Raw genomic sequence first — 19,357 nt, forward strand, 5'->3', positions numbered from 1 at the left:
TGACTATATATGGAAAACATGCCTATATGATTAATAATCTTGATGTTCTATCTTAATGCTATTTCAATCCTATCAATTTCCCAACTGTAATTTGTTCACCCAACACTTGTCACTTGTTATTGGAGAGTTACCACTAGTGCAGATAGCTGGGAACACCGGTCCATCTTTCATCATCAAATACTCACTCGGTCCTATATGACATTAGAAGTAGTATCAACTATTTTCTGGTGCCATTGCCTGCGTATTCTTGCCGCTGCTGTTATTCTTGTTACTATTGCTCTCATATTACTGCTGCTTTCACATCACCCCTGTTACTAGTGCTTTTCCAGGTGCAGCTGAATTGACAACTCAGTTGTTAAGGCTTATAAGTATTCTTTGTCTCCCCTTGTGTTGAATCAATAAATTTGGGTTTTACTTCCCTCGAAGACTATTGCGATCCCCTATACTTGTGGGTTATCATACAACAGTCGATGAATCTATGTGATGCTATTAGCGACAACATGATAGCTTATCGCCAGATGTACCAATCAATGGAAGCTAAATTCGAAGGGTGCAAGTAGAAACATATCGGCAGAGCCAACAACGAGGAAGCTGATGCTTTGGCTAACATCGGTTCAACATGCTCTTCTATACCAGATGGAGTCTTCTATGAAGCCATCACTCAAAGGTATATTAAAGTAAAAAACCTCGGCACCTCCAGAAACATCGGTTACTGATACGGGGGCTACGCCCCAAGAAGCTGCCGAAGATGTTACTAATGGATCTAATCAACAAGTCCTTCTTATTGAGCCTTTATGGACTGAACCTTTCTTGGCATACTTGATGGAGCAGAGGTTACCAGATGATCCAATAAAAGCAAGACGCATCGTACGATGATCTAAAGCATTTATCGTGATAGATGGAGACCTCTATAAACGAAGTATCTCTGGCATCTTTTAGCGGTGAATCACCATCGACGATGGAAAGGCTCTGTTGCGAGAAATACACGAGGGAACATGTGGTCATCATGCCAGTAGCAGAGCAATTGTGGCTAAAGCTTTCAGAGCTGGATTCTATTGGCCAACAACGGCAGCCGACGCAATAGACCTAGTTCAGAAATGTGACCCTTGGCAATGTTTTGCACCAAAGCCTCATGCACCTGCCACAGATTTAATGACAATACCTCTGGCCTGGCCCTTTGCGCAGTGATGTTTAGATCAAGTTGGTCCACTACCGTAGTCATCACCCGTCGGTCATACTTATCTATTGGAAGTTGTCGATAAATTCACTAAATGGATTGAGGCTATACCAGTAACCAATCAGAAAGCAAAAACTGCTATTAAATTCTTCAAAGGAATAACTTGTCGCTTTGGTGTGCCTCGCAGCATCATTACAGACAATGGAACCAACTTTGACTCTGAAGAATTCCATCAGTTCTGCAACAGCAATTGTATTAAGCTCAAATTTGCTTTGGTTGCACATCCTCATACCAATGGGAAAGTGGAAAGGATCAATGGACTAATATGCGATGGTATTAAAAAGCGCCTCACGGGTGCAGCTAGAGCTTGGATCGAAGAACTACCATCAATACTATGGCGTTTGCGGACTACACCAAACAGGTCTACGCAATATATTCTGTTTTTCCTCGTCTACGGAGCCAAAGCTATTTTACCTGCCGACATTCGCTTTGAAGCACCTCGGGTGGCCTCATACAAAGAAGCGACTTCTGTCCAAGCACTGCAAGCTGCCGTAGATATTCTTGATGAGGCTTGAGACGTTGCTTTAGCACGAACGGCAGTATATTAGCAGGAGATACTGAATTATCACAGCCGAAGAGTTCGCACCCGAAGTTTCAGCATTGGTGATCTAGTACTACGATTGAAGCAAGACAGGACCCTGAAATTTGAATCTCCATGGGAAGGACTGTTTATCGTCACTGAAGTCATACCAGGAGGAGCTTATCGACCCAAGAATCCTACTTCGGGAAAATACGTCGACAACCCATGGAACGTTGCACACTTGCGACAATTTTATGCATAGTCGATATTTTTTCTTTCTGGCATTATGGCTTCCTAGCCAATCATGAATTATGAATCAAACTTATGATCAGCTTATGTGATTATTTCTCAAGCAACTGTTTGGGAACCCCCTTTTACCGATTACGACTCCCATCGGGAGCGCCAGTTAAACAATGCATCGACAGGCCACTCGACAATGCTCGGGGGCTGCAAGAATTGCTACAATATTATCGTTAACCAATACTCTCATCGGGAGCTATGGTTATCGAAATAATGTGATCTTACCCAGCAATGCTCGGCGCTGCAAATGATTCTTACGATGTTAATATTAACTAATTCTCCCATCGGGAGTTATGGTTATCAACGTATAAGCATCCAACAAAGCAAAATACATATAAGGTTTCATCCAAGCCTCAAAAATTCATGAGTGCTGCAGTCGATGGAAAAAATACAACGTACAAAAGGCTCATACTGGTGTACCGTGTTACGAAGCCAAACAAAAACATACAATCAACTCTAAAATTACTACGGGGTCATCGAGTGAGCAAACTGATACTATCACTCAGTGCCCTCGACAAAATATTTCAGATGGACTTACGGTTCAATAATTCATATTGATGTTAACAAAGAACGTCAAATATGTACAATATTACTCCTTGCAACGCAAGGTCATCCTAAAATTGCACCACGTGCAAGAATACTAAAGATAAATTTTTTAAGGTCTATTGATCTTCTTGATTCTTCAAATCTCTTTCGGTACCTGACTCCATTCTAGAAATAATAATGTGAGCATAATGCCTAGCTATGGGATAATACTGATCTAATTTTACATTAGCATTGGCTATGGATTCCAAATCCATGCTCGGATGGCATGCTAAAACAGAAGCAATAGCAACTTCAGCTCCAGCCAAAAGCTCTTTACGCACCAAAGATTGAATCCTGGCCGAAGTCTTGAATCGGTTGAATAAAGCTGACAGAGTTTCAGGTGCTGGATCCAAGGGAAACATGATTTCCCAGACCATGGTCAAAAGAGCATAATATTTATCAAAGTAATAGTGGACCTTCTGAGGCCGATACTCAAACTTTGCCACGATTACGACCTTTGGCATATTTGACCATAGCTCACACTTCGGTTGAGAAAGGTCGGTCATCATTGCAATTTTTTCATGAATCCGTCTATTCTCTTCTGATTCATCGGAAGCAACGACTTGTGAAGACAAAATAGCAAGTTAGTCTAAGATTATTTTTGAAAGTAGCAATAAAGGAAAGAAGAATTGATCGCTTACAGCTTAGGCTCTCAGTAGCCACCCGAAGACGATCTAAAGTATGTTTCTCGAATGCAGTTGCAATTTCGCTCTTTCTCTTCACCAGTGCTGTCATTCTTTGAAGGCCAGCTATGCCCTTATTCACTCGAGAAATTTGATCACGTAGACGACATACAAGATCCGATTCATCAATAGCTGAAGAATGCAAAGAATTTTTGATTCAGGCAGAAGTTGAAGGAGTCCACAATAAAGTATTCAATATACATTCACAGAAGATAATCGGCAGAAAACTCCCACCGGGAGCGCGCACTCCTATCGGGAGCGCGTAAAAGTATTTCATTCAAAAGGATGTTAGAGCATTGGCAACAGAGCTAGCTTAAATCTGCTACAAATTAAAGATCAAATGTATTCAGATTACAACTAAAAATAATGAGCCAAGCATAATCAGTTTTGTGTTGATGTATTTGGAGCAGCTTCGGATGTGGTTTTCTTCTTATCTTGGTCAACTAATTGAAAAAGTAGATTGGCGCACGACACCGAAGATTGCTTAAAAGGCTTAAGGTCAAGAAGGCAGCCATCATCATCATCCACTGGAAGCTCCTTGGAAAATTTCTCCGATTCAGAGCTAAGTCCATGCCCCATCAGGAGTTGAAAAGTAAGGACTGCATTGTAAAGACGAGAACGTTGCTTTAGTACCTCAATGGCGTCAGAAGACTCGATGAAGAAAGTTTCTGCCATCTCTCCAAGGGTTTTGTTTTGATCCAACTTCGGGAACATCATCGAAAATAGTCTCGACAACCTTGGTTTTCTTCAAAAGATCTTGGAGTTGGTTGCTGGATTCAGTTGCAAATGACAAGGCATCCGACATCAAGTCCACCCGAAGTTTACTTCTACGGTCGACAGGCATGTCGGCAGTATTTGGAAAATTATAAAAAGCGATTCATCGCATCAGAAAGATATCCTGGAGAAGTATCATACAAGTATGAAGGAAAACTTACTCAACAAATTCTTAATGGACTCTCGAAGGGCACCCTCCTTTTCATCGGCTTCAATGAAAGCCTTGTGTCGAGCTTCTGTATCGTCCTAAATATTCTTCTTCAACTTCTTCAGCTCGTTCTTTAAGCATGTGTTCTCACTTTGCACTTCGGCTGCTAGCTTGTTAGCTTCCGGTACTTGGTCAACCGAAGCTTTAATAGCTTTGTGAAGCTGGACGTTTTCTGCTTCTAGCCGAGTAGATTGATCAGCAAAATCTACCACATCATCAGCAGTGACATAAATTGGCTGCAACAAAGGAATTGAAAAATTATGTCAGAGTAAACAACAAGTATATCTAATCCTATACTTGGCTTCCTTCAAAAAATCCAATCATCGGCTCTGGGGCTAGCAGGCACTACGATTGGTTATTATCTGTTGAAGACGGTATACTTACGTGATCACGCAAAGATGAAGGAGCGGATGCACTTGTTGGAGGAATAATCGTCGAGAGAGGAATCTTGGCTACGCCTGTTCGTGGCGGAGGGGTGGTCATCCGGTCAACCCTAGGCATCGATTCCTTCGCAGATTCCGCCTTTTCAGACAATATTTTTGCCCTCTTCGAGAGAGGAACTTCATCATCATCCTCATAGCTAAACAAAATGAAAGTCAGTGAAGCCGAATGAAAGTAAAAAAGAAGTAAGAAGAAAATTACGGTATTGATTCAATGTCATCCTCATCCGCGAAGAGTCTTGATGGCCTTTTCGAAGCTTGAGGATTCGAAGTATCTCGAGAAGGTGCAGGAGAGACAGTTGTATCAGCATCATCATTATCTCGTCCGCTGGGACTTGATTCCGCCGATGCTTTCAAATCTTCGTTAATCTTCCTGCGACGCATGGATTTGACATGTGCATCATCCTCGGGGACTTCATCACCCAGAGCATCGCTATCCTCAAGAATGTTCTGCTCATCTTCAGTTTCTTCGGAAGCATCATCATCTTCTGGAGCTATTCCACTTTCGGGTGTGCGTGGATAGCATTGAGCAACAGTAGAAGCCTATCGAAAGAAAGGACAAGCAACCTTAGGTTCATAAACAAAAGTAACATCAGATGCAAAAACAAATAGAAATTACATCAGAAGGAAGATGCTTAAGATCCATAGGAGGGCGAGCCGAAGACATAACTATGATGTCCTTCTGGCTGAGGCAAGTTAGACGCCACACCTCATCTCGGAGATCCTCTTCAGAAAAATCAGCTGTGTTGATCCTTGATTTGTCCGTTGCACCAGTATACATCCATAGCTGATAAGCCCTTGACATTACTGGCTACACCCGACGCTTCAGAAACACTGAGACTACTTCGGTGCCACACATCATTTGACCTCCTGCATTCTTCAGGTCCAAGACCTTATCATAGAGTTGATCGGCTATTGCGCTTTCTTCGGCAGTCAGAGTGTTTTGCCAGGATTTCTTCGGCACAACATTAAGAACATCTTCGAATGGAGGTAGATTGGAACGACGCCCTGGTACCGAGATGTCCCAAAGATAAAACCACTTCTGTCGGTAGCCTTGGACTGACTCCTTCATCGGGAAGTTGAAGTAGTTGACCTCCTTCCTGACAACGAAGCCGACGCCGCCAACAACGGGAGGTCCATCATTGCCATTGTGGCGCTTGACATAAAAATCTTCCTCCACAAACCCCAGTGGGGGTCGATGCCGAGGAAAGCCTCACACAAGGTGATGAAGATCGAGAGATGGATAATGGAATTGGGAGTCAGTTGCCAGAGCCGAATCCCGTAGAAGAAAATGAGAGAGCGGAGAAACTCGTGGGCAGGGAGAGAAAGCCCACGATACAGAAAAGCGGCAAACATAACAGTAAAGCCTTTCGAAGGCTTTGGACGAGACGCAGAACCTGGATGGGCGAAATCAGATTCGACAGATGAGATGAGGCCGAGCGACCTCATATTGTTCTCCTCACGCTTGAAGATGGTGGAAGCACTCCAGTCGAGGCCAACCCTGGATGCGCCTGCGGTGGCACTGGAGCCGGCAGATCCCTTCTTCTTGCCCATGGTCGTTGAAACTCGCGGAAGCAGAAGGCAATGGTAGGAAGGAGGCAAGGGAAGAAGATGAGCAGTATGGAGGCGTAAAAAGTGAAAACGTGAAAAGGTTCCCCATTTATAACAAGGAGTAATTGAATATCGTGGCCGTTATTTTGGCAACGTGGGATGATGGACGAGAATCTAATCGTACACGCGTCAACAAGGAGAGATAAACCAGCGGCCCATTACTCCCACTACGTGCAGAAATCGAGGAGGCGCCTCAGTCAACACGCAAGGACTAGTCATTTCCTGACTGACCGCGCAGAAGTAGGGTGGCCCGTCAGGTCACGTCCTGTCAATCGAACCGCCGCAGTAACCACGTCATCAATGATGTCATCAAAAGCTTCGGCTCCTCGTGAAGTATCCGAAGAAATCTACAACATTCGAGTAGTACAACTTGAGTCTGCACACGGTTGCGAGCATCCGTGCCTAGACTCGGGGGCTACTCCTATCGGGAGCGCTGGTCGCGCACCCGATAAAAATGATGGACCCGAAGGTTTCAGAAGATCCAAAATCATGCCCGGGGACTTGATTCTGAGTAGAGTAGTGTTGTTTTTCCATCGCCAGTTAACCAGTATCGATGTATCGAGTAAAGCTGGGCACATTACTTAAATCCCTAGCGTGCTTTGAGTTGGAGTGATTTTTACCTGAAGTTATTGAAGACCCGATATACGAAAGATATCGGATGATTGCCATAGCTTGCAAAAACATATCGGCATCTGAGAATATTCGAGTGGTACAACTTGAGTCTACACACGGTTGCAAGCATCCGTGCCTAGACTCGGGGGCTACTCCCATCGGGAGCACTGATCGCGCACCCGATAAAAATGAAGCTTTTTCGAAGTATTCAAGGCCTTTTGAAGATTTATGGATGTTCGACAAAAGACAACTTTAGTCCCTGCCCGAAGCTTTTCTTCGGCCAGTCACTCGGGGGCTACTGATGTGAGCATTACCCTTCGGGTAACTTGTATTGTGCTACCTCTAACGGTCCAACTAGGGGCCCATGAAGATCCTCTATTGGCCAAGGTGGGCCGCCATGTCGGTTCCGAAGAGATATACTTGACGAACAAGGCAAGAAGACGAAGAACAAGGAAAGTTTATACGTAGGACTCTTTGTAACCTAGTCGTACCTGGACAGACCTCTCGAGACCTGACTCACAATATAAGGGTTAGAAGAGGGTCTGCCAAGAGACACACAATCACTTTAGCCATAACCACCGCAATTCTAGAGCTAGGTCATACGAAATCTTAGCCTCTCGACGAGATCGTCCAAGCCTTCGGCTGCCCCATTGTAACCCGATATTTTCGATAATCAAGATCAGACAAGCAGTAAGTAAGAGTTTTACCTCATCGCCGTTTGTTTGGTATCCAATGTCTCGTGTTAGCCTGCAGGATTCTGTCAATCCTAAGCCCAAAAAGGTGGGCATTGCCGAGGAGTGCCCTCGACACCTGGTTTCATGCGTAATTCACGCGCAATTAGGGCAATGGGTTCAAATCCCGGCAATGGAACATTTTTGTTAACCATCTCAATCCATTTTCACATTTGGCCATCAACGCGCGTGGGCCATGAGTACATCAGTAGAGGTAGTTCTGGACGTGTGTCCCGGCTAACCTGGTTTCATGCGTAATTCACGTGCAACTAGGGCAATGGGTATGTGCAATTACACATGTATGTGTAATTCTCGTATGTATGAATCAAGATGCAAATCTAACGGTCGTCAAATTGATCGGACTCTAACTTAGTTCTCAGCTAACCGGGAGTTAGCAATCCGGGGTAGTTATCACCACAATCGTAATGGAAAGATTCACATCCATGTAAAGAATCTTGGTAAGGCTCTCCAAGCCTTAAACATTATGATTGGAGTCACCATACTCAACCGAAGGGAAGAACCATGACGCCTTTGATGTATCATTGATTGGCCATTTGCTTGAAATTGGAGAGACAACCTTGCTTCTCATGTCATATACACCACAGGTACGAGTAATGCATCCTGTCCGCTTGACGGACCTAAGGCTGTAGTCGGCGAAATATATTTGATCTCCTCTCCCTTGGCCGGCATGGCTAGATGCGCTAATGGCCTTGGAGCAGTGCGTGCTAACAAAGAGCGCCTCATCGTCCAAGCTCTCCACATGTACCCACCGGGCCATCTCCAAATCTGCCTGGAAGACCTTGAACGCCATCTCAGTTGTGAGACAATGGTGCTCGCAGGGGATGGTCCATCGAAGCATGAGCAACTTATCCCCGCGTGAAGATACAACGAGGTAGCATTTCGTGGCGCCCCAGAGATTAGCGTAAGGCTTGTCAGGCTCCGGCGGCGGTGCCATGACGATCTGCTCGACTGGCGGCTCGACGTATGGTTCGCCGGTCCTCCTGACCTGCATGAGCTCGTGCGAGAAGAGGCCGCCATTCCGACACACGGTGTATATCTTGCCCTTGTACAGGGCCATGTCCTCGTACCACGTGCCGTTGCACGGACCGGTGGACCACGCGCGCGAGCCCGACCGGCAGCACGCCACCACGTCGGGGAGGCGGTGGTAGCTGATCTTGGCGGCGATCACGTCGCTCGTGCACACGATCACCTTCCAGATGTTGAACTCTTCCGAGTCGGAGGAAGAAGGAGGTACATTGCTGCTGTCGTCGTGATCGTCTCCATGGGGTAGTATGATAGGCGCCTTGCAGTGCCCTGGGAGCCGTATGACGGCGCCGGAGAGAGGGTTCTTGAGGTAGTGGCGGTGCGCGGGGCCCAACAGCCCTTCCTTGAACAGCACCCAGCCCTTGTTGGCGGAGAGCACGAGAGGCTTGTCAGGCCGGAGGTTGTGCTCCTCGCCCTCGGGGAGGCTCCGGAAGGTACCGTTGAGGAAGTTGAGCCACGGGAGCGGCTGCTGGGACGGCGGCAGCGGCGCCTGTTGCAGCAGCTTCGCTGCGTAGCGCCAGTGCCGGCACACGGAGCCGAAGCGGGCGCGGTCAGCGTAGGAGGGCAGCCGTTGGATCACGAGGCCCGCGAGCTCCGGCGGGAGGTTTGACCAGAGGGAGTATGGCAGTCCCGCAGGTACCGTCACCGCCTCTTCGCCTTTGCTTGCGCTGCCGCCCATGGATGGAAGATCGGTCGAGTAGAGCGGATCCGCGCACGTACTGTACGACTGTCTCACCGACCGCGAACAAGTTATAAATACACGGGGCGAACCCGATTCTGTCCGTATTCGAGTCAAATATGGATTTCAATCGGCCTTTGCTCTATCTGGCCTGATTTAAACTGGTCTGATTTGATTGCTTTAACTGACCAATCCAAAGTAAGCACGGGCAACAAAGAGAACCATAAGGGCACGTACAATGAAGACCCTTAATTTATTATTCTAAGCACTCATTTGCCTAATTATTATTGGTCTGCGGAAATGTTCGATGACAATAATCATCAATAGTAGTACAAAGAATTCAAAAGGTAATAAAACTTATAAATTGATCTTTAGACTACACAACAGGGATTTTTTTCTCGGCCGAGATTTCGGAAATCTCCCCGAAAACCGGAAATCTTGTTACCCTCCGAGAAACACTCATACCGGACAAAAAAACTCGGTTACATTTGAATTTGTACTTCATAAAAAACACGGTTAACTAGCGTACGAACGCGTTCATTTGTGCATAGAACGTTCTTTTTTGGTGACAGGTTGCCCCATTGGTGTGTTATTGCCTCAACGCCATCAACGCTAGCCCGGGCTCCCCTTCCTCCGAGGAATACCTCGCTTTTTGTCAACCACCAGAAGAGTTAGGTCTTTCAATTCCTTCTTCCATTTCTGATTGAGATCCTTCGCCTACCACTGGAATTTCGAAATAACCCGAACATTGCTTTCGTCATATCTTGAAAGATCGGAGGCCTTATCATTTGCTTTATCCACATCAGCCTGTGTCTCTATTTCAGAGGCTAGTAAGCCAGATTGTACTCGTGGCCAAAGTCATATTCAAGTTGTATACACCCATTTCACTACTTGATGTCCGTGGTAAGTTTCAGCCTGTAAGACTCCGTGGTTGCGGGTTCGAGTTCTACTCACAACAATTTTTTATTTTACCAAGGTTACTCAATCTATTAGGCTAAATTATCAAAAAAAATACTCCCTTCGATCCGAAATAAGTGTCAGACGGTTAATACACATGCCTTTTTACAGATAACCCCTTCTGAAATCGGAAAAACTATGGATCCTCATATCCAGGTGACCGGCTGACCGTTGCCGGCGTGCGGGCATCTGCACCAGACCGCCTCGGCCACGCGCGGGACGCGGGCTGGCGAACTTGACGGGGCACCACGCGCCGGCAAGGAAGCCCACCGCGCCGGCACGTTTCTAGGCTGAGGCGCTCTCTCGTCGGCGAGGATGTGTTGCGGGCATCGATCTGACGTGAGAGAGCGGAGGCCTTCAAACTGGGAGCGGAGGGTGGAGGTCCAGGTGGTGCAGCGCCGGCGAGATCGGATCGGAATCGAGGTTTGGTGGAGCGTCGTATGAGACGGGGGATCGAGGGAGACTTTTGTTTTCCTTTTTTCGTGAGGAAACCAGTCCATGGCTTGTCCAGCTGTGGGTTGGGAGTATGGGACGGAGATGGAATAGGATGGGTGGTGACAAGGTATTAACTTGTCAATGCCTACGGGTTGTAGACTAGGGTTTAGTTGGAAGTAGAGGGCAAGTAGATCTCGAAGGTTTCAGCCGAAAAGTACTCGACGATTATGAAAACTAGGGTTTGAGAGACAATGATTCGATGCTTTCTTTGTCCCTCGACCCCTCCCCCCCCCCCCCCCCCTTATATAGGAGGCGGAGCCGAGGGATTCGTATTGTACAAGTTACAGAGTCCGGAAAGGTTTCTAACTCATCCTGCAAGATTACAAATAATGCTTTCTATTACAACTCTAACTTTCTTTAACAATATCTTGGGCTTCCGAATCTGCTTATTCTTCGGGTAGTGGGCCTTCAGTAAACCCCAGGTACTATCTTCGGCAGGCCCATTGGGGATACCTATGTCAGTAGCCCCCGAGATTTTTCTTGAATCGTAGAGTCAGGGAAAATCTCCACTGTTTATTTTTACTCGACAACTTAAAACTTTTCTATATTTCTTCACATAAATTTCTATATTGTACAGGGATAATGGTAGTTGGGGCTAGTTCATCTGACGGATCAGGTACTAGTTAACTGCTCTAGTGGCAATCCGCAAAAACCTACTTCAAGATCACGTCCCTGGACATGATCTCGGGATACTGGTGTAAACTTCGACAGGTGCCGCTTAAGGTCTTACCATTCTGTCGAGTCCCAGTCATATTTATCGGGTACCTAACGCGTCCGTTAGGATTTTTCTTCGTATCTGTTGATACGGATAAAAGTAGCAAACCGACGTCAGAGACGGCGCCACGCCTCACAGAACGGATCTGGGATCTTACCTTCGCAAAGTTTTGCGGCATTCAGAAATTGATCGCAACCTTGGCGTTCTGAGAATATATTGTCGAGTGCTTATTCGGCTGTTGGAATGGCACATTTTATTGAGTCAAAGATGACTTATATTGCTCTCCCGATGGGAGTATATGCAGAGTTATTTATAACTCGAAATATACTCTTTTGCTCTCCTATCTTTCTTCTTTTCATTCTTTCTTTCTCTTTTTTTTTTATAATTTCATCGGGCACGCGAACAGCGTTCCCGATGGGAGTAGCCCCCGAGGCTACAGCCAAGAACTTGTGCTTGGGTGTAGGCTCCACGCCTTATGCTGCTATATTTTCTTTTTCTCCCGAAGTTTTACAATTTCTCGGGTGCGCGAACAACGCTCCCGATGGGAGTAGCCCCCGAGGCTATGAGCAAATATTTGTATTTGATCATAGGCTCTCGCCATTTCTATTTTATCATTCTTGATCTTTTCATTTTTCAAAGTAGCCCCCGAGCATTTGATCAAAAACTTGTATTTGATAAAAGGCTCATCAATATTTTCCATATCGCCCTTTTATGAGCTGTTGAGGCGAATTTTTCCTTCTGCCAATGTGACGTTATTGCTGACGATAGCCACGATTGTGAGTCCGAAAATTGCGAGAAGTTTTCTCCCGCTACCTTGCGGGCCCAAATTATCCATTATCTTGACACGTCGTGCAGGTGGGGGACACACGTCCTCCGCTTTTCCTGGCGCACGTACCGTAACTTCTCCAATGTTAAAATACTTTTTTACCCCTGTTTCCACGTGGTTATCATCTGCCGCACACATTTTTCATCCAACGGTCCGCCACTTCACCGCACCTCTATATAAGATCCCCTTCTTCTTCCTCGAGCACTTCCGCTCGCGCCGTTCCCCTGCTTTCCTCTGCAAAACTTCCTCCTGCGCCCCACAACTCCCTGAGCTCATCCTCTCCCAGCTGCATTCTCGCGCCATTGTTGATGCCACCTCGTCGGTTGATCAAACACAGCACGCCGGAGTCGTCAATGGCTGCCATAGATCTGGGAAGCGCGGAGTGGGAAAGGTCCAAAATTTCCACCCAGGACATCAACCTCTTGAAGAAGCTGGGGATCAGCAAGAAGCCGAAGGCGCTGTGCTTCCCTAGTGAAGAAAGCTACCCAACCCCTCCAATGGGGTATCGGGTAAGTTTCATCGACCATCTCATCCGCGGTCTTCCCGCCCCCATTCATCCTTTCGTCCGCGGACTGCTTTTTGTTTATGGTCTGCAACTTCACCACCTCACGCCCAATTCTATCCTCCATATCTCCATTTTCATCACCCTCTGCGAGGCCTTCCTTGGCGTCCAGCCTAACTGGGCGCTATGGAAGCGCATTTTCTTTTGTCGCCGTAATGGCTCTCCCAATGTCGCCTACAATATAGGCGGCGTTGTTATTTCCGTTCGCCCCACAGTCGACTACTTCGACATCAAACTCCCTGACTCAGTTCAGGGGTGGCGCAAGAAGTGGTTGTACATTCAGGAAGAAAACCATGGATGTGCTGAAGACAACATCCCTCCCTTCGATGGTGCCGAGAAAATCCTTCGCCGCCGCTCCTGGGATGCAGAGGCTACCGAAGAAGAAAAAATATCGACAGAGGCCCTGATGACTCGCATCCATGAGTTGCAAAATACTCGCGGCAAGGAGATGTCAGGTATTCAGATCACAACGTATTTTCTTAGAACCAGGGTGCAGCCTCTTCAAGCTCGCAAATACCCTCTCTGGAAGTATGCTGGCAACAAGGACACAGATCAGTTGTCGGCGGATTTAGAGGTCAAGGACTTAGAAAAACTTGTCCGAAAAATCTCCTCCCTCAGCAAAAAAGATCCCGTCCCTTCTTCTTGTCGTGTAAAACCGTACAGCGCCACCAATGCGCTTCCCAAGGTAATTAAACTTTGTCGATTGATTTGTTATTGCCTTCCTATCTTTTTTGTAACTCCTTTTTTGACACCTTCCATTGTTTTTTACATAGAACCATCCAAATCTTGTCTCGCTTCCTCCCCTTCCTGAAGGTGGAGAAGTCGAGGAAAGGGCCATTGTCACCGACGACAACCAAGATGCCCCCTCATTTGTGAATGAACCCGTAGATTCTCAAAAATCTGCGGGATCTTCTGAAGGTACTGCATCGGCACAATCTCCTCCTCCTGTTGTTTCTCCAAGGAACAAAAGGAAAAGGGACGATGTCGAAGATTCCGGCACCTCCAAAGCCGAAGAAGTTGTTCCTTCACGCCAGAAGGCAGCTTATGATCCATACCTTGAGTCCCTCATCAGCTCGTAAGTTACCTTTTATTTCACTTTATTTTGTACTCGAAGATTTTTGTCTATCTTGCTTTTTATGCTGCCGACATTTAATCACAGTGATGATGAGGAAGAAGTACCAGCTGTTGATGTGGCTGCTCGAACGAGTACGTCACATACTCTGGTTGTTTCGGAGACGCCAGTCGAAGGAGAGGAATCCTCGCCTCCTCAACAAAACGTCGGCGCTCCTACTCCTCCTTCAAGCCCTCTTGTCCCTTCACCAAAAAGGACAAGGGTTGAAACAATCCCGGAGCCTATCCTCCAATTGGGTAGCTCCTCTAGCCCTCTCTTGGATGATGTAAGTTCTTAATTTTCTTGTCACTGTCTATATTTCCTCTGTTTGCTTCTTTATGCTATCATATTTTTCCCATACCGACATTTTCTTTCTTTGTCCTTCTTTGACAGCCTATGATCAAAGAGCTTGTGCGCATCGGTGCCCAATTCATTGGGTACCGTGAATATGCCAGCAAGACTGAAGGTAATAATTCTTTGCTGACCCTTGTTTATAACTTCTTGCTCCTGTTTTGTCGCAATTTTGACGATTCTTAACTATTTTGGCAGAAAAACTTGCGAAGGCCAACAAGCTTGTTGACACGCTTGCTCAGAAATTGGAGCAAAGTGAAGCGGCTCGCAAGAAGGCTGAACTTGATGCTAGCAAAGCTAAAGCGGAGGCTGATAAGGCCAAGGCAGAAGCTGCTGGTGTCAAAGATCTGCAAAAAAGACTTGATGATGCCGAAACTGCTTTGAACGAGCACAAAGCCGCACAGGCTACTCGTGAAAAGGCGATCATCAAGTGTTTGAACACGCATAATCAGCGTTTTGTTGGTAATTTTGTCGATCCATTCTATTTTTCTTAGACTCGCTTTTCTTTACTTGCTGTCGACCAACATATATTTTCTGCGACAGGTAAAACAAACCAAGAATTTGAGCTTGAAGATCCCGACAACGATCCTCTTCTTGACGCACTCTCTATCCTTGAGTTTCATGGAACCGAAGCTCGCGAAGGTATTGGACATGCTGACTCAGGGTTGTTGCGGCTGTTCCCCTACTTCTTCCCGAAGAAAGCGGAACCCAAGACTTTCCTTGCTCTTGCCAAGGACTTCAATCCACCAGAGGATCTTGGACTGAAGATGCGTCAAGAGAACATGAAGATTGCTGTTGAAAACACTGTTGCCTTGGTCGCTGATAGCCAACAAACTATCGACTGGGCGAAAGTAGGCGACACAGAACAAATAGAGCAAACAAAATGGCGATCGCTGATCAAGGCGGCAAAGCCCAACACGAAGAAAATCCTGGCCTATCTCGGAATCAAGCCATCTTCAACTCCTAGCTCATCAAAGCCGGAGGTCTAGTTGATTGCCCCTTCTTTTTATTTTTTCTGTTTCTTTAGCTATTGTCGCCATATTAGCTTTGGCGACAATTACCTTAGTAGTCCTTTTGAAGAACTCCTTCTGTAATATCCGTGTAAATTTCCTGAAGATCAATGGAATTCTGTCTTGTGCAACCATTTGATATTGGAATTTTCTTTTCCAGTTGATATTTGATAACTACTCTACCAATCCTCATCCTGCCGATACTTCTCATGCTTCCTCCTTCTCGAAGAAGACACTAGTCGATGATAACCTCATCGAAGGTTCTTCAAGCAAACAATTGTCGCAAGATTTGCAAGAACTTCGACAACAACTTCAATCCATGAAAAAACAAATTCTGGCAATGATGGAACAATCTCGAAAAGCATCCGAGAGAGAGAAAATTGCTCTTCAACAAGCCAAAGAGGCCATAGCTGCCAAGGATGCTGCTGTGTCGGAAGCTGAGAAAGCCACTACTCGAGAAAATAGCATGCTCGAGCTAATGATTGAAGCTAGCGCGGATATGCTAGGTATGTTTTTCCAACCTCACACTGCTTCTTTCTTGTTTTACTGTGCCTCCCCTTAGATTTCTTGCTTTGTCGCTTAATAGGCTCGGTTCTCGACGCTGCCGCTGAAGACGAAAGAGTGAATGTCAGGACGAATCTCCTCGTCAATCTTTCTCTTAACCATGGCTGTCTGTTCTGGGCCACCTTGAGCGAACCCAGCAAATTGTCAGGTTCCAAGATCGCGCTTGTCAGGTGCGCGAATTTCTCAATTTCTGCACGAGAACATTAACCCTTGTTTACAAGACTTTATTTCCTCGAGATGAGGCTCCCGAAACTCTTCTTGGACTGATGGAGAAATTTAGAGATGCTCCTCGCATTCATAACTTTGTGCGAGCTCAATTGACTGCTGGCGCAAGGTTTGCCATGATTATGATACACATTTGCCATCCCAAGTTGGACCTGACGAAGATTGTTGCTGATTGCTTAGCCAAGAAATCGCGGCGAAAAAATAACATTGACTCAATCAATGAGATGGTTACTCCTGTGGCTGAGGCGATGATGGATGAACTTCTTCGGATGGATTCAGAATTCTTCGTCAAGGGGACCTATGCTGAGCACAAGACAACCAGAGGTTTATTCATAGATAGTATATTAGGCCTAAACTGAGCTGTACTATATTGCGAGAAATTATGTCTATATCTTGTCGATCTTTTTTGTTCCGAAGAATTTGTTTATATTGTACAGCAGCTTATATTGTTGGATCCCCCGTGCCTTTGGCTGGAGTTTATACTGTTTTGCTATCTCAAAGATTCTTCTTCTTGTTGCAAGAAGTTATATTTATTTTTCCATCGATGGGTTACAAGCCCCCGAGTGTCTTGGTGGCGAAGTTCTATATTTTTGTTGCGAGGTTTTCAGACCAAAGCAGTAAAATTTTGACGAGTACACTATATTTATAATTATTAGCTTCCGATGTTCTATTTGGCGAGGTATTCTTGTACCAAGGCGAAATATTTCGGTAAGTCTAGTTTATCTATATTGTGTATATTTTGTAACTTGAAGGTGTTGAGCCCCCGAGCGTGTCGAAGAATAAGAAGTATATCTCCACTAGCTTTATTATATTGCAGCATCGCGAGCCCGCCTCATTAAAAACCTTTCCGGCCCCCCTCGGTGCCCCGAAAAGGAAAAGAGTGCGTCTGTAAACTCGCGGGCGTTTCAGTACATTGTATTTTTACAGAGGAAGACTATATTTCGACTCTAGGCGTAGAACCGCCTGAGCTGCGCCACGTTCCAGGGGTTTTTCTCAGGAACCCCTGTCTTCTTGTCCTTGATCATGTATGCACCTCCTTCGATTACTTCTGTGACGATGTAAGGGCCTAGCCATGGCGATTCGAGCTTTTCAGTACTTTTTTGATTTAACCGTAAGACCAAATCTCCGACCTGGAAAGATCTTGGCCTTAACCGTCGACTGTGGTTGTTTTTGAGGTCCTGCTGGTATTTGGTGACTCGTGAAAGTACTTCATCTCGAGCTTCATTGAGTGCGTCTACGTCGTCCTCCAAAGCTTTTCTTGAAGTTTCCTCGTCATACTTTGTCACTCTTGGAGAATCATGCTCTATCTCAATTGGTAGTACTGCTTCGGCTCCGTGGACAAGGAAAAACGGAGTTTCTTGTGTCGCCGTATTTGGTGTTGTTCGGATGCTCCATAAAACACTTGGCAATTCTTCTGGCCAGGTATGTCAAGCCTTTTCAAGCGGTCCTAGCAAGCGCTTTTTGATACCGTTGCAGATGATGCCATTGGCTTTCTCGACTTGGCCATTGGTTTGCGGGTGCCCAACTGACGCAAAGTGAAATTTAATGCCTACTTCTGCGCAGTACTCCTTGAATTCCTTGGACGTAAAGTTGGTACCGTTGTCTGTGACAATGCTATGAGGCACTCCGAACCGAAAAACGAGGCCTTTCACAAACTTTATTGCCGATGCTGCATCTGGTGAATTTATTGGCTTCGCTTCTACCCACTTTGTGAATTTGTCGACAGCAACCAACAGGTACTCATATCCTCCTGGCGAAGCTTTGTGCAACTTGCCCACCATATCGACTCCCCATTGGGCAAAGGGCCACGACAATGGTATTGGCATCAGCTCTGCCGCCGGAGAGTGAGGTTTTGCGGCGAATCTTTGGCACGCGTCGCAGGTTCGCACTATCTCTTTGGCATCCTCTATTGCTGTCAACCAGTAAAATCCTGCCCGAAAAACCTTGGCCGCAATAGCTCGGCTGCTCGCGTGGTGACCACATATTCCTTCATGCACATCTTTTAGGATTATCCTTCCTTCTTCGGGTGTGACACACCTTTGCAGGACTCCTGAAATACTTCGCTTGTATAACTCTCCTTTGACCACTGTGAAAGCTTTGGATCGCCGAATAATTCGCCTTGCCACAACTGGATCGTCGGGTATTTCTTTCCGAAGGATATACGATATGTACGCTTGCATCCAAGGAACTTCTACCATCATCACAAGTTCTTGGTCTTCTTCGTCCTCCACGGCCTCTTTGAGGGGCGCCGAAGTTTTTTCTTCCTTTGCTTTTTTCTGCGCCTTCTTCGGCTTTGTGGATCTCTCCGCTATTTCCTCCCAAAATACACCTGGCGGGATTGGAAGGCACTGCGACCCGATGTTTGCAAGAACGTCGGCTTCAACATTGCTCAATCTACTGATGTGATTTACCTCGCATCCATCAAACAGCTTCTCAAGCTCATTGTACACCTCCTTGTATGCTATCATGCTATCATTGACTGCATCACATTGGTTCATAACTTGCTGAGCCACCAGTTGTGAGTCGCCAAAGATTTTTAGTCGAGTTGCGCCGCAAGCTTTCGCCATCTTCATCCCGTGTATGAGGGCCTCGTATTCTGCTTCATTGTTGGATGCGTTTGGGAACGTCATCCGTAGGACATATTTTAACTTGTCGCCTTCAGGTGATATAAGTATCACTCCTGCGCCAGCTCCTTCTACTCTCTTGGATCCATCAATGTTCATAGTCCAAGTTCTCGACAAATCTGGGGGTCCCGTGTTTTGCAGCTCCATCCATTCTGCAATGAAATCTGGCAAAACTTGCGACTTGATTGCCTTTCTTTTTTCATACGTGATGTCCCGAGGGGAAAGTTCTATTCCCCAAAGGGAGACATGCCCTGTAGCTTCTGGATTGTTCAGTATATTTGAAAGAGGTGCTTCATTGACTACTATTATCGGGTGTGCCGAAAAATAGTGGCGCAACTTTCTTGCCGTTGTAATCACTCCATATGCTAGCTTCTGGTACTGCGGGTAGCGCTGTTTAGAAGGCGATAAAACTTCACTGATGAAATATACCAGCCTTTGCACTCCATGGAGTTTTCCTTCTTCTTCTCTTTCAACGACTAACACCGTGCTAACC

The 19,357-nt window shown here is 46.1% G+C and overlaps 1 protein-coding gene across 1 annotated transcript; it reads right to left on the reverse strand.

Moving 5' to 3' along the window:
* Positions 1-8,176: 8,176 nt before the first annotated feature.
* On the reverse strand, positions 8,177-9,424 carry LOC127347337 (putative F-box protein At3g25750). Its single transcript, XM_051373531.1, has one exon. It carries the CDS (start codon positions 9,422-9,424, stop codon positions 8,177-8,179), a length of 1,248 nt encoding a protein of 415 aa, XP_051229491.1.
* Positions 9,425-19,357: the final 9,933 nt, after the last annotated feature.

The sequence above is a fragment of the Lolium perenne genome, chromosome 4 (assembly GCF_019359855.2).
Source record: "Lolium perenne isolate Kyuss_39 chromosome 4, Kyuss_2.0, whole genome shotgun sequence".
NCBI lineage: Eukaryota > Viridiplantae > Streptophyta > Magnoliopsida > Poales > Poaceae > Lolium > Lolium perenne.

What these genes read in the sequence shown, in the direction of transcription:
- LOC127347337 (XM_051373531.1), bottom strand. Translation starts at nt 9,424, where the DNA reads ATGGGCGGCAGCGCAAGCAAAGGCGAAGAGGCGGTGACGGTACCTGCG.